The sequence below is a fragment of the Pinus tabuliformis genome, chromosome Q (genome assembly GCF_031772625.1).
Source record: "Pinus tabuliformis cultivar Carrire ecotype Pingquan chromosome Q, CPIR1, whole genome shotgun sequence".
Classification (NCBI taxonomy): domain Eukaryota; kingdom Viridiplantae; phylum Streptophyta; class Pinopsida; order Pinales; family Pinaceae; genus Pinus; species Pinus tabuliformis.
Window position 1 is genome coordinate 1071208714 of NC_142296.1, and position 11777 is coordinate 1071220490.

General features: G+C 36.3%; 1 protein-coding gene across 1 annotated transcript; it reads left to right on the forward strand.

Moving 5' to 3' along the window:
* The first annotated feature begins 4278 nt into the window (after window positions 1–4278).
* On the forward strand, window positions 4279–9954 carry LOC149223246 (uncharacterized). Its single transcript, XM_089387843.1, has 3 exons — window positions 4279–5598; window positions 5734–6616; window positions 6800–9954. Exons 1-3 carry the CDS (start codon window positions 4279–4281, stop codon window positions 9952–9954), a joined length of 5358 nt encoding a protein of 1785 aa, XP_089243969.1.
* Window positions 9955–11777: the final 1823 nt, after the last annotated feature.

The following is an 11777-nucleotide window of genomic DNA, read 5'->3' on the forward strand; positions in this document are numbered from 1 at the left end:
ATCTTGTTATACTGCACCTCCATAACTTCCCTAGAGAATCTCAGTCTCTAATTCTTCTAGAGAGAACCTAAACCTCTCTTGTTGCCCCAGAAGAATCTGTTGCCCAAATTTCGCAGTGCACAGAAGTTTTTACTGCCCAGAATTCAGACTTCTAAAAGATTCTTCTGCCCAAACTTCACACTTCCCAGAAGAATCTTCATTGTTCCCAGTAGATGATGTCCCATAATAATATTCGTCCTTCCCTTTTGCTGCTCCTTCGTCCTTCTTCTAGACCTCTTTCTTTTTCCTTCTTCTTCACACTTTTCCATTGAATGCTTGTTCAAATTGTGTGTCTCCAAATGAAGCTGATTAGGGCTATATACACCCTTCTTCACTGCCCTTTAGGCCAACTTGACAACTGGAGTTTAGGCCGACTTCACCTTGCAGCTTCCTCATAGTTTGTAGGCCGACTTGAAGGGGTTTGGTGACAATTTATTGGAGGATACTTTACATAGACAATATTGACCTTTTTCCAAGTGTAACATGACTTCATTTACATGATACTGTCTCTTTTATGACTATATGAATAAACCCTAAAGACTCTCAATGGGAGTCTTGACTCATAAACAAAATTCCTTGCTCATGAAACCCATGAAGCAAGTCAATATAATAATTTCATTTTTCTTGTTTACATCTCTTTACATAAAATCGTAATTACATGTTATTATGAAGACTGAACCTAGTTACACTTTTTCAACAGAGCCCCCGCGGCCACCTCAATCGGGAGGCCCGTTGTTAATTTTTATCCCTTTTAAAAAAAATTAGTATATTTTTAAATTATTTTAAATTCGATTTTTTTAATTTTATTTTTATTTTTATTATTTTATTTTATTATGATGTTTTTTTATTTTAATTTTTTTAAATTCAAGGAAAAAAACATTGTTTTTTTTATTTTTTTTCCTATAAATTATGTATTTTTTAATTTTTATTTATTTTTTTATATTTTTATCTTTTGTTTGAATTTTTTATTTTTGGGTCATGTTTCATTGTTTTTTATTTTATTTTTTTATTTTTTTGGGTCATGTTTTTTCATTGTTTTTTATTTTATTTAATTTTTAAATGCTTTTTTATAAGTTAATTTTTTTGAGTGTTTTTTTTTTTTTTTTTTGAAGTCTTTATTTTTAAATGGGTTTTATTATTTATTTTTTATGTCTATTTATTTTATTTTAATGTTTTTGTTTGTTTTTTTTTTTAAATCTCACCAATATTTTTTATTTTTTCGTTTTTGTTTTTTTTGTCAAAATTTTAAATTCTTTTATGAAATTATGTTATTTTTTTAATAATTTTTTTTTTGTTTATGTCTGATTTTTTTGTATTTTTTATATGGCATTTCTTTTGGGTCAATTTTTGTTTGTTTGTTTTTGTTTTTATTTTTTCAATGTTTTCATATTCTCAATATATTTGAATGGATATATTTGTCAAAATAAAAAATATGTAGAAGTAATAAGTCTAGGAGAACAATTTTTTGTTGATGGTGTATTGCGTTAGTAGTCGATAGGATTCTGGAAGCGACATTTTTTTTGTTTGCATAATTTTTAATATGTTTATTAGTTTCGATTTATCAAATTGAAAAGAAATATAATTTTTGTATTCAAGCCTTTGCCATGGTCTCCCTCTTCATCATGATGAACCACACTTGTTGGTTCGAAACGTCTCGGCCAAAAAATTCTCTCATGTGATTTCTACCGAAAGACTTTGTTTAAGAAATATAATTTTAATATTAAATTATTATTATTATATATGAAAATAAAATTAAAATATATATATTTCTCAATAATGAAATATAGTTTTTAAAAAACAATTTGCAAATTTCAAAATCTTAAAATTATTTAAAAATAAAATATTTACACAAATTAAAAAAAAAAATGTTTTAATGCAAAGAGTATCAAAAACTCCAAAATCACATATAAATTCATTTGTTTTGTAAAGTTGTTCATTCATCATAACTGAAGCATTTCATATCCACTGACTTCAATACATTATATAAAAAAGACATTATATTTAATAAATTGTTATTACTATGATAAACTTAAAACAAAAATAAATTAAATGGTAATAATTTTTTAAAATAATGTTAACACCATGACTGAAAATTGTTGGATTTTAAGGCTATTCATAGATGTGATATTTTATCTTTAATGTCATCCTTGGAATTTTAAGGCTAGACATGATATTTTATCTTTAATATTGTGCTTAAAAATTGTTGGAATTTTAAGGAGACGTGATATTTTATCTTTAATGTCATCCCTATAGTAGGAATTTTAAAGCTTTTCAAAGTCATGATATTTTATCTTTAACATCATTATTAAAAAATGTTGACAATTTACCCCAAAAAAAAAGACGTTATTCCAACATCAACACTTTTCATTTTCAGGGTGTTTTTTGCACAAAAAAAATGTTTTTACTTCCATTTTTAAAAAATGTTGAAAAGTTACCCCGAAAAAAAAGAGGGGTTATTCCAGCATCAACACTTTTTATTTTTAAGTTTTTTTTTTTCATGTTTTTTGGGGTGTTTTTTGTTAGAGTTCTCATTTTGAGGTAATAGTTCTCGTTTGATCGGTAACTTTGTTTACTCTTGTAGCTTCAACTTCCAGCGTTCTTCATTTCTTTCTTCTTGCTTCTACCTTATCAATATGAAAGGTGTTGATGACTCCTATGATGTCTTTCTCTGTCACATAAATCTCCTCCAACATATTTGAAAGTTAGATAGCAAAATCCTATAAAAATTATCAATATGAAAGGTGTTGATGACTTCTATGATGTCTTTCTCTGTCACATAAATCTCCTCCAACATATGTGAAAGTTAGATAGAAAAATCCTATAAAAATAAAATATAACATTTGAGTATAAATAAGTTTGTAAAAAAATAATGATACTTCCAATAAAACATAATACATAAATAAGAATAAACAAACATACATTTCTTTTCTCAATGCTTTACATAACAAATGCACATATTCGTAAAACTTTCTTCCATATTATAATTTCTCTTTTTGAAACAATATCTGAACATCTTAATTTGTTTTACGAGAGCATAAACAATATCTATACCTGACTCCAAACATATATGTGGTACAAAGCCAAGCCTCTGACCATTTTCCTACACATATTCAAACTCAACATAATACACATATATTTATTCTATATTGTTGCTTGGTTTATCTTTGAAAAACCATGAATACCCCATTTTATTTTCTTCTATAGTCATTTTCCATTCTCTAATATTCTTCATTCATTTTGAGACGTCAGTGGTGGACCTTAACCAAAGTCAACATAATACACATATATTTATTCTATATTGTTGCTTGGTTTATCTTTGAAAAACCATGAATACCCCATTTTATTTTCTTCTATAGTCATTTTCCATTCTCTAATATTCTTCATTCATTTTGAGACGTCAGTGGTGGACCTTAACCAAAGTGTTAGTTGTCATTTGTTGTTTAGCATTCATAAAAGATCCAATTGTGGCGTTAGATGTCATTATTGTAGCTCTTGAATAAAAAAATTTCAACGATACATTTGTTGATGCCATTTTAGTAAATGAAAAATTAGAGTCATAAAGTTCTATTTTATAATATTAATGAAAAAGATATTTTAAAAAATAGCCTCTAAAATTTGACTTTGAAAAAAATCATTTTTTTCCAATAAGATTGATAAAAAATTATTTAGATATTAAATATTTAAAATAACTTTTAAAATTTTACAAAATTATTATATATAGAAAAACAAAAAATGATTTTTTTCCAATAAAATTGATGAAAAATGATTTAGATATTAAATATTTAAAATAACATTTAAAATTTTACAAAATTATTATATATAGAAAAACAAAAAATTAAAAAAAAAAAATTAAAGTAAAAAAACACATTTAAAGGTCAGGAACAAACTTAGAAGAGAGCATGGAGCAATGAGGGTTTCGGGAGCGAATTCGAACGTGGGTAGATGGTAGGGTTTCAGAGACGCAGGAACACAGCGGAGAAAGAGCAGACCGAGGACGAGTAAGGCAGGCAGGCGACCGTAGAGGTTACGGCCAGGTAAATTCGAAGCTTTAAGAAAAGGTTGAAGAAGAATAGAGGGTTGGGAAGGACTGAGAGAAGTAATGGGAGAAAGGCAGGGGAGGGGAGAGATCCCCTCCTACAGGAATGTAATGGTAGGAAGTTCAGGGAACGAAGATGGGCAAGGGGAGTGCGGGAAATAAGCAGGGAAACACCAGTCTTGGGAAACAAATGGCAAGCAAGGATGGTAAATAGGTGCCTTCCTAGGGCACAGAAAAAGCCACGGTATGTGATTCCAAATAATAAATTGGAGAATTACCGCTGCTACATGAGAGATCACGCTTTAATCTGCAAGTTTATAGGATACTGGCCATCTGAAAGGGACCTCACGAGATGGATTCAGCAGAGATGGAGACCAAGAGGGCATATAGATCTCAAACTGGGGGCCAAGGGATTCTTTACAGTCATCTTCGCAAACCTAGAGGATAAGGAAAGGGTTTTTGAGGAGGGACCACACTTCATGAACAATGCGGGTTTGTTCACACGATATTGGGAAGATAGATACAACCCTGATGAGGAGAAAATAATGGCAGCCCCGATATGGGTCAGATTATTTGGGCTACCGGATGAATTTTGGGATCCTGAAATATTGGAAGGAATCGGAAATTCGATTGGTACTTTTGTAAAGGTGGCAGAATCGACGAAAAGAGGAAAATATACTTCTTATGCAAGGATCTGTGTATACATGAACATAGCAGACCCTTTACCGGAATCCATTGAGCTTGAATATCAGGATGAAATATGGCAGCAGCCCATAGATTACGAACATATACCGTTCAGGTGCAGGAGATGCCACGTATATGGACATCTCGCAAAGGAATGTCCACAAAATCGAACAGTGGAGGCAGAGAAGGACAACAGGGAGGAAATAAGGAAAGGAGAAGGATCTGAAGGGGAAGAAAATGAATTCAGGGAGGTACAGAGGAGAAGGAAGCCAAATCCGGGAACATCAAAACCTCAATCCAAGGAAACAAACTCATCAATTGAGAGTCAAAACAAGTTCAAAATCCTTCAAGAGAAAGAAGAGGAGTTTGAGGGAGAAAAACAGGAAAAGGAGGTTAATGAGACAACCCCAATGGAAATCATAAAGGATGGAAAAAGAAAAAGCATGAGCCCAAGCAGAGAGACTGAAGGGGAAGCGGGAGGAAGACAAGAGAATATAGCAGAACAATCAATGACAGGTACAGAGAATATAAAAGAAGTGGGTACAGAGGAAGAAAAGATAATGAAGAAATTACTCAATGAATGGAAAAAATTGGACGAAAGATTCATCCCGGAAAAAGAGAAACAGTTGTATAAAGAAACCTTTCAAAGATATAAGGAGAAGAAGGGAGGATTTACAGAAAACAGGCCAGATCAAGCAGGAAATCAGGAATCCCAAAGCCTAGAAGGGGATGGCCATGGTAAGGGTGGAAGGAAAAAAGGGAGAAGAACGTTAAATGAATCAATCCAAGCAGTGGGAGAGACTCTAGTAAATTCAGGAAGGGTGATACCTCTGTCAGAGGTATTTCAACAAACTTCTAAAAAGTTTTAAATGATTGTTACAAGTTGGAATATTAGGGGACTAAATAGTAAAGGGAAACAGAGATATTTGAAAGAAAGAGTGAAGAAAGATAAGCCAAGCATTATGGTAATTCAGGAAACGAAAATGGAAAGCCAGCAGCTGGCAGAAACTGTAAAGAAATTGAAATTAGGATACGAGGTTATGGCCCTGGATGCAGTAGCAACAACAGGGGGTTTGGCTATCTTGTGGAACCCGGAAGAGGTAATTTTTGAAAATTGGTTTAGTCTGCCTAGAATCCTTTCAGGCCTGTTTAGATTAGTGGGGATGGGGGAAAGAATCCTTATCACAGGAGTATATGGACCCCATAATTATAGAGAACGGAAAGATTTCTTGAAGAATATCCACACTATGAGAAGCTTAATTCCGAATACCCCGTGGATAATAGGAGGGGACTTCAATATGATAAGGGATCTAGGAGAAAAGAGAGGGGGAATAAGGAGGGAGGACCAGAATATGGAGGAGTTCAACGACATGATTAGGGACCTGAGGTTAGTAGATATTCATACAACTAATGGGGTCCATACCTGGAACAATCGAAGAGGAGGACAGAATCAAATCGCTTCTAGACTGGATAGATTCCTGCTTTCAGAGCAAATTTTGAATCGCGATGTGTTTATTGAAGCTAAAATCCTTCCTAGCCTTGGTTCTGATCACTGGCCCATACGATTAGATATCGATATCAAGAAGGTTAAGGGGAAGAAGCCCTTCAGGTTCGAATCTTTCTGGCTTAGAGACCCACAATTCATAAAGAAATTGGAGGATTGGTGGAATCAGAGCACTATCAGGGGTAAGGGGAAAATGCATACTATACAATTGAAGCTCAAGGAAATTAAAAAGAGAATAAAAGAATGGAATAGGAAAGAATTTGGGAACATTATGGAAGCAAAGCAGAAATTAGAAGGAGAAATGGAGGAAATCCAGCAAAAAATAATCTTGGAAGGAAGGGACGAAGAGAAGAGTAGGGAGGAAGGAAGAATAATAAGCCAGTTGGAAGAGAGAAGGAAACAAGAGGAGATTCTGTGGAGACAAAAATCAAGGATAAAATGGTTAAGGGAAGGAGAAAGGAATACAAAATTCTTCCATCAAGCTATGATCCAAAACAGACAGAGGAATAGAATCTTTTCAATTAAAAATGCTGAAGGAGAAAGAGTAATAGAACAGGAGGATATAGAAAAGACTCTAGTTGATTACTTTAAAGGGATCCTAACAGAAAATCAAAGGGATAGAGGAGAAGCTATAAATAATATTTGCAGGGAGATACCAAGACTAGTAACTGAGGAACAAAACAAGGCATTAATGCGGGCAGTAACCATGGAAGAGTTAAGAGAAGTAGTGATGAATATGAGCAGGAACAAGGCTCCAGGTCCGGATGGGTATACAGTGGAATTCTTCCAGGCTAGTTGGCATTTTATGGGAAAGGAGATACTGGAGGCCGTGGAAGAATCACGAATGAGACAGCGAATATGGCCTGGAATAAACTCGACCTTTCTGACCCTGATTCCTAAAAGTAATACCTCGGAGGAACCACAGGGCTTTAGACCCATAGCCTTGTGTAATGTCATCTATAAGATTATATCCACTCTAATTGCGAAAAGGTTGAAACCTCTCCTACCCAACTTAATTGCGCCTGAACAGACTGGCTTTGTGGAGGGTCGGCAAATCTTGGATGGTATAGTGGTATCTCAGGAGGTGATACACTCCCTAAAGGTGAGAAAACAGAAAGGGATGCTAATGAAGTTGGATTTGTCCAAGGCCTATGATCGATTGAACTGGGACTATCTCAGAGCGGTTTTGGGAGCTTTTGGTTTTGAGAGCAGGTGGATAGCATGGATAGTCAGCATGATCTCTACTCCGAATTTCTCAATTTTGGTCAATGGTATTCCTACAGATACGTTTAATGCCACCAAGGGAATTAGGCAGGGGGACCCAATTTCTCCGTTCTTATTCATCTTGGCTATGGAAGGATTAAGTAGAAAACTCAAAAAAGAAGTAAGCGAAAGGAGAATCAAAGGAATCAGGTTGTGGGGGAATAATATGATCATCACACATCAACAGTTTGTTGATGATTTGATGTTATTTGGAGAAGCGTCGCTTAAGGAGGTGAGAAATTTCAAGAAGGTCTTAGAAGTCTTCATGAGCGCATCAGGTATGGAGATTAATAAAGATAAATCTTGTACTTTCATATTTAATTCCCCTAAGGCTATCAAAGCCCATTTAACCAGAGTTCTAGGTTTTAGACAGGGAGAGTTACCCACTAAGTATTTGGGTATCCAACTGGATATAAACCCTAACCGAATAAAGAATTGGCAGAGTTTGTTGGAAAAAATCAGGAAAAGATTAGCTAGTTGGTCGTTCAGATTGTTGAATATTGCAAGCATAATGGTTCTATTAAAATCGGTCTTATTATCTATCCCCATATACCACCTGTCCATTATGGCTGCTCCCAAAGGAGTTTTTTCCAAAATGAGAGAAATACTGGGAAAATTTCTATGGGGGGGTCCCAAGCAACAGAAGAAATGGACTCTGGTTTCATGGAAGAATGTAATCAAGAGGAAAGAGGAAGGAGGCCTCGGAGTAAGAGATCCTGAAATTGTAAATAAGGTTTTAGGGGTGAAACTATGGTGGAGATGGGTCCAGGGGGGAACCGATGTGTGGAAAAAAATATGGAACCAAAAATATGGCATGCCTGATACAACTGAAGGGCGTTTAAGAATAGAGGAAACTCCAAGAGGATCACAAATCTGGGATTTAGCAAGTAGAAATAGGGATATAGTTAGGAACCTTGCCTTCTGGGAAATCCGTGAAGGAAGCTCAGCAAGGTTTTGGGAGGAAGGTTGGCAACAGCGTGATAATCTGGATAGGATCCAAACTCTTCATGAAGTCCAAGAAAAAGCGCAAAGAGCAGGAATGGAATATGTGAGGGACTATTGGAAAAGAGAAGAATTAAACGACATATGGAGAGTCTGGAAAAGACCGGAGGAATGGGATGACAATATAAGTCAGGAGGCTGGGCAAGTGTATACCAGAGAAATAGAATCGAGGAAAATCAAGATCAGAGAAGGTAAGGATATCCTTAGATGGGGTAAAGCGATGAAGGGCATGTTTACAGTAAAAGAAGCATACTACTGGGCAACGAAAGAGGAAAGAGAGGAGGAACCAATGGAATGGAAAAAGATTTGGGAAGGAAAATGGTGGCCAAAAGTAACATATTTCGTATGGTTGGTGTGCAGAGGGAGGATCCTGACATGGGACAATATTCAGAAAAGAGGAATGAATGGACCATCAAGATGTAATCTCTGTAGCAAGGAAATAGAAACTCAGGAGCACTTATTGAACAAATGTTTATATACTCAGAGTCTGTGGGAAGAAATTAGGGTACTCTTTGGTATGACAAAAAGGGATCCAGATAACATCAGGAATACTCTGCTTCAATGGGGAAAGGGGAATTTCCAAAGCAAAGTCGTAAGGAGAATATGGAATCTGGCGGTAGGTTTCGTAATATGGGAGATTTGGAAAGAGCGAAATCGAAGAATCTTTAGGGATAAAAGCTGTCAAGAATCGAGAATTTGGGATGAAATATGCAGGTCGATTAAAGAAACGGTTTTGTCTGAAGTTTGGGAGGAAGAAGATTGGAAGTTGAACCCGGAGGAACAGAGAATAGTCTCAAAACTGAATATGGAATTTACGATGATCTACCCCAATACAGAGAGGAGAACCAGAAATGGCATGCAGAGCCCCAACCATTTCAGACTTCCCGGGGATCGACGGATTAAATTAAACTTCGATGGGGCCTCAAAGGGTAACCCCGGACAAGCAGGTCTGGGAGGCATTTTCAGAGATAGCAGAGGCAATACACGGTGGGTGTATGCTGAATGGGGAGGGGAAATGACGAACAACGAAGCGGAATTGTGGGCAGTACACCATGGACTCCGAATAGCAGTTAGAAACGGGTATATGAATCTTGAAATCGAAGGAGATTCCCAAATCACGATAGATATGTTAAGGAAATTAAGGGATGGTAAGAGATGGGATCATGTAACGAAGAGTTGGAGGACAGCAGGGATAATACAGGATATCGAGGGACTGCTGAGTAGGATAGAATATACAATAATAAATCATGTATTGAGAACTGGAAATCGCGCAGCTGATCTATTGGCCAATTGGGGAAGTGAAGGTTCGAACAGGAGAGTGGATGGCAGCTGGACATCATTAAAGGATGATCCAAGTTGGAACGAGTTAAATAATCTACTCAGTCAGGATCATAATGAAGCGACCGCACAGGAAAGGAATAATTAGACGCCTCCCGATTATGGAAAGGAGGGGAAAGGACAGAGTAATCAATGATCGATCAGAGTGTCTGCAGGATCAAGTATATGAAGCTAAAGTCATGGAGGGCGGGATCAATCAACCCACGGGAAGGATGCTCATCCCAAGGAGGAAAGTGGGTAAGGTACCGAGGACGAGAGGTGGAATCGTCAGAGAGACAGCGATCGTTTCCCATCATGATAGAGAAAATGGAACGCGTATTAATGAAGAGGACAGGCAGCAAAGAAGTTTCAAGAAGAAAAGGTGGTCGAGCAGGGATAAGATAGGGTCTGCATGCAGTAGAACGAAGCAAAGGGAGAAACCAGGAGTGAACCAAAGCAAAGTGAGGGGGAGAATTACGAAATTGCAACAGACGAAGGCAAGTAAAATGGCAGAGAACCAAGACAGGGGAGCAGGAAGGTGGACGAGAAGCAAGGTGGCAAATCCAGAAGAGAAAGGAAAGAGCTCAGTAGAGGAAACCTTGCAGAAGATCTATCTTACCATCCCGGACGAGTCGGAGGAAGAGTTTGACATACGGAATTACATTTTAGATGAGGAGCCACGACGAGCAAAGGATGGAAAAGAAGGTAAGTGGAAGGGGCACAAGACTGAAACGGGAGACCGGGAAGACGAGGAAGAGGGTCAGGAAGATGACGAAGAAGAGGAGGTTGGCAGACGAGGAAGGAGCAGAGGAACGCGAGGGCGCGTTAACCAGAGAGGCAGAGGGGGGACTGGAGGACGAGGCGGACGAGGTAGTAGGAGCGAAAGATCGGAACACGAGGAGGGAACAGCTAGTGAGGTCAGAGGTAGAAAAAGAGGTAAGAAAGACATGAGGAAAAAACTACAAGAAGCAGAAGAAGCGTATTATCACGATACAAATCCGAATATCAGAAGGATCATTGACCACTTAGAGGAAGAAGCCATGCAGGAGATTTCAGAACCCGAAATGGAAGATTGGGAGCGGTTCCTCCCTGACCCGGGGCATACGAGAGGAAGAATGTCCTTGTATAAACAATCGTTACATGTTTATTGGGGAATGAAGCGGTTATTGGCCAAAGCAATGGAGCAGGTGGCTATGGAAATGGTTGAATTGGCCCAAGGAATCCCCACCCTGAAAAAGGAATTGAAGAATATCCAGGTCACTCTACTTATGCAAGACAGAAAGATGGACGAGATTCTGCAGATGCTTAAAGCGAGCGGAATGGGAGTCAAGGCAGAGAGAGAGCCCAAGCTAGATACAATGAATCAGTAGAAGATGGAGCTACTGCAAGGAGGTTTTTATATATTTCTATTTTGTTTTTTGGCATATTAGATGTTAATGATTCAGAGAAAAAACAGTTTGACTATAGTAAGAATAGACGGGTATTTGGCGTGGATAGATAGACTGGTAATATACTTTTTTTGGATGGCTTTTAAAAACTTTAGATGGTAACGAAACCCGGTTTCCCTTAAGGGCGGGTTGAGACCTGCCTATATCTGTAATGTCTTTTATTTTCAGTAATGGAAAAATAGAATATCGCCTCAGCTTACAAAAAAAAAAAAAAACACATTAAAAAAAAACAAACTAATTAAAAATAAATTATTTAAGAGATATATTAAAAAAGAATATATACTTAAGAGATATATTAAAAAAAAACAAAAAAAACAAAATAAAAATATATATGTATAAGATTTAAATATCCCACCCATCATTAAAAAATTTAAATTTCAAAAAAAATTCAACATATTTTAAATTTTTCATACCACTTAATTAATTTAAAATTTTAAAAATAAAAAACAAATAAATTATTTAAAAAACACTAAACTTAAACTAA

What these genes read in the sequence shown, in the direction of transcription:
- LOC149223246 (XM_089387843.1), top strand. Translation starts at nt 4,279, where the DNA reads ATGGTAAATAGGTGCCTTCCTAGGGCACAGAAAAAGCCACGGTATGTG. An exon ending in GGGTGATACCTCTGTCAGAG is followed by an intron (nt 5,599 to 5,733) that starts GTATTTCAACAA and finishes ATGGTAATTCAG; the next exon opens with GAAACGAAAATGGAAAGCCA. An exon ending in AGGAAGGGACGAAGAGAAGA is followed by an intron (nt 6,617 to 6,799) that starts GTAGGGAGGAAG and finishes AAAATGCTGAAG; the next exon opens with GAGAAAGAGTAATAGAACAG.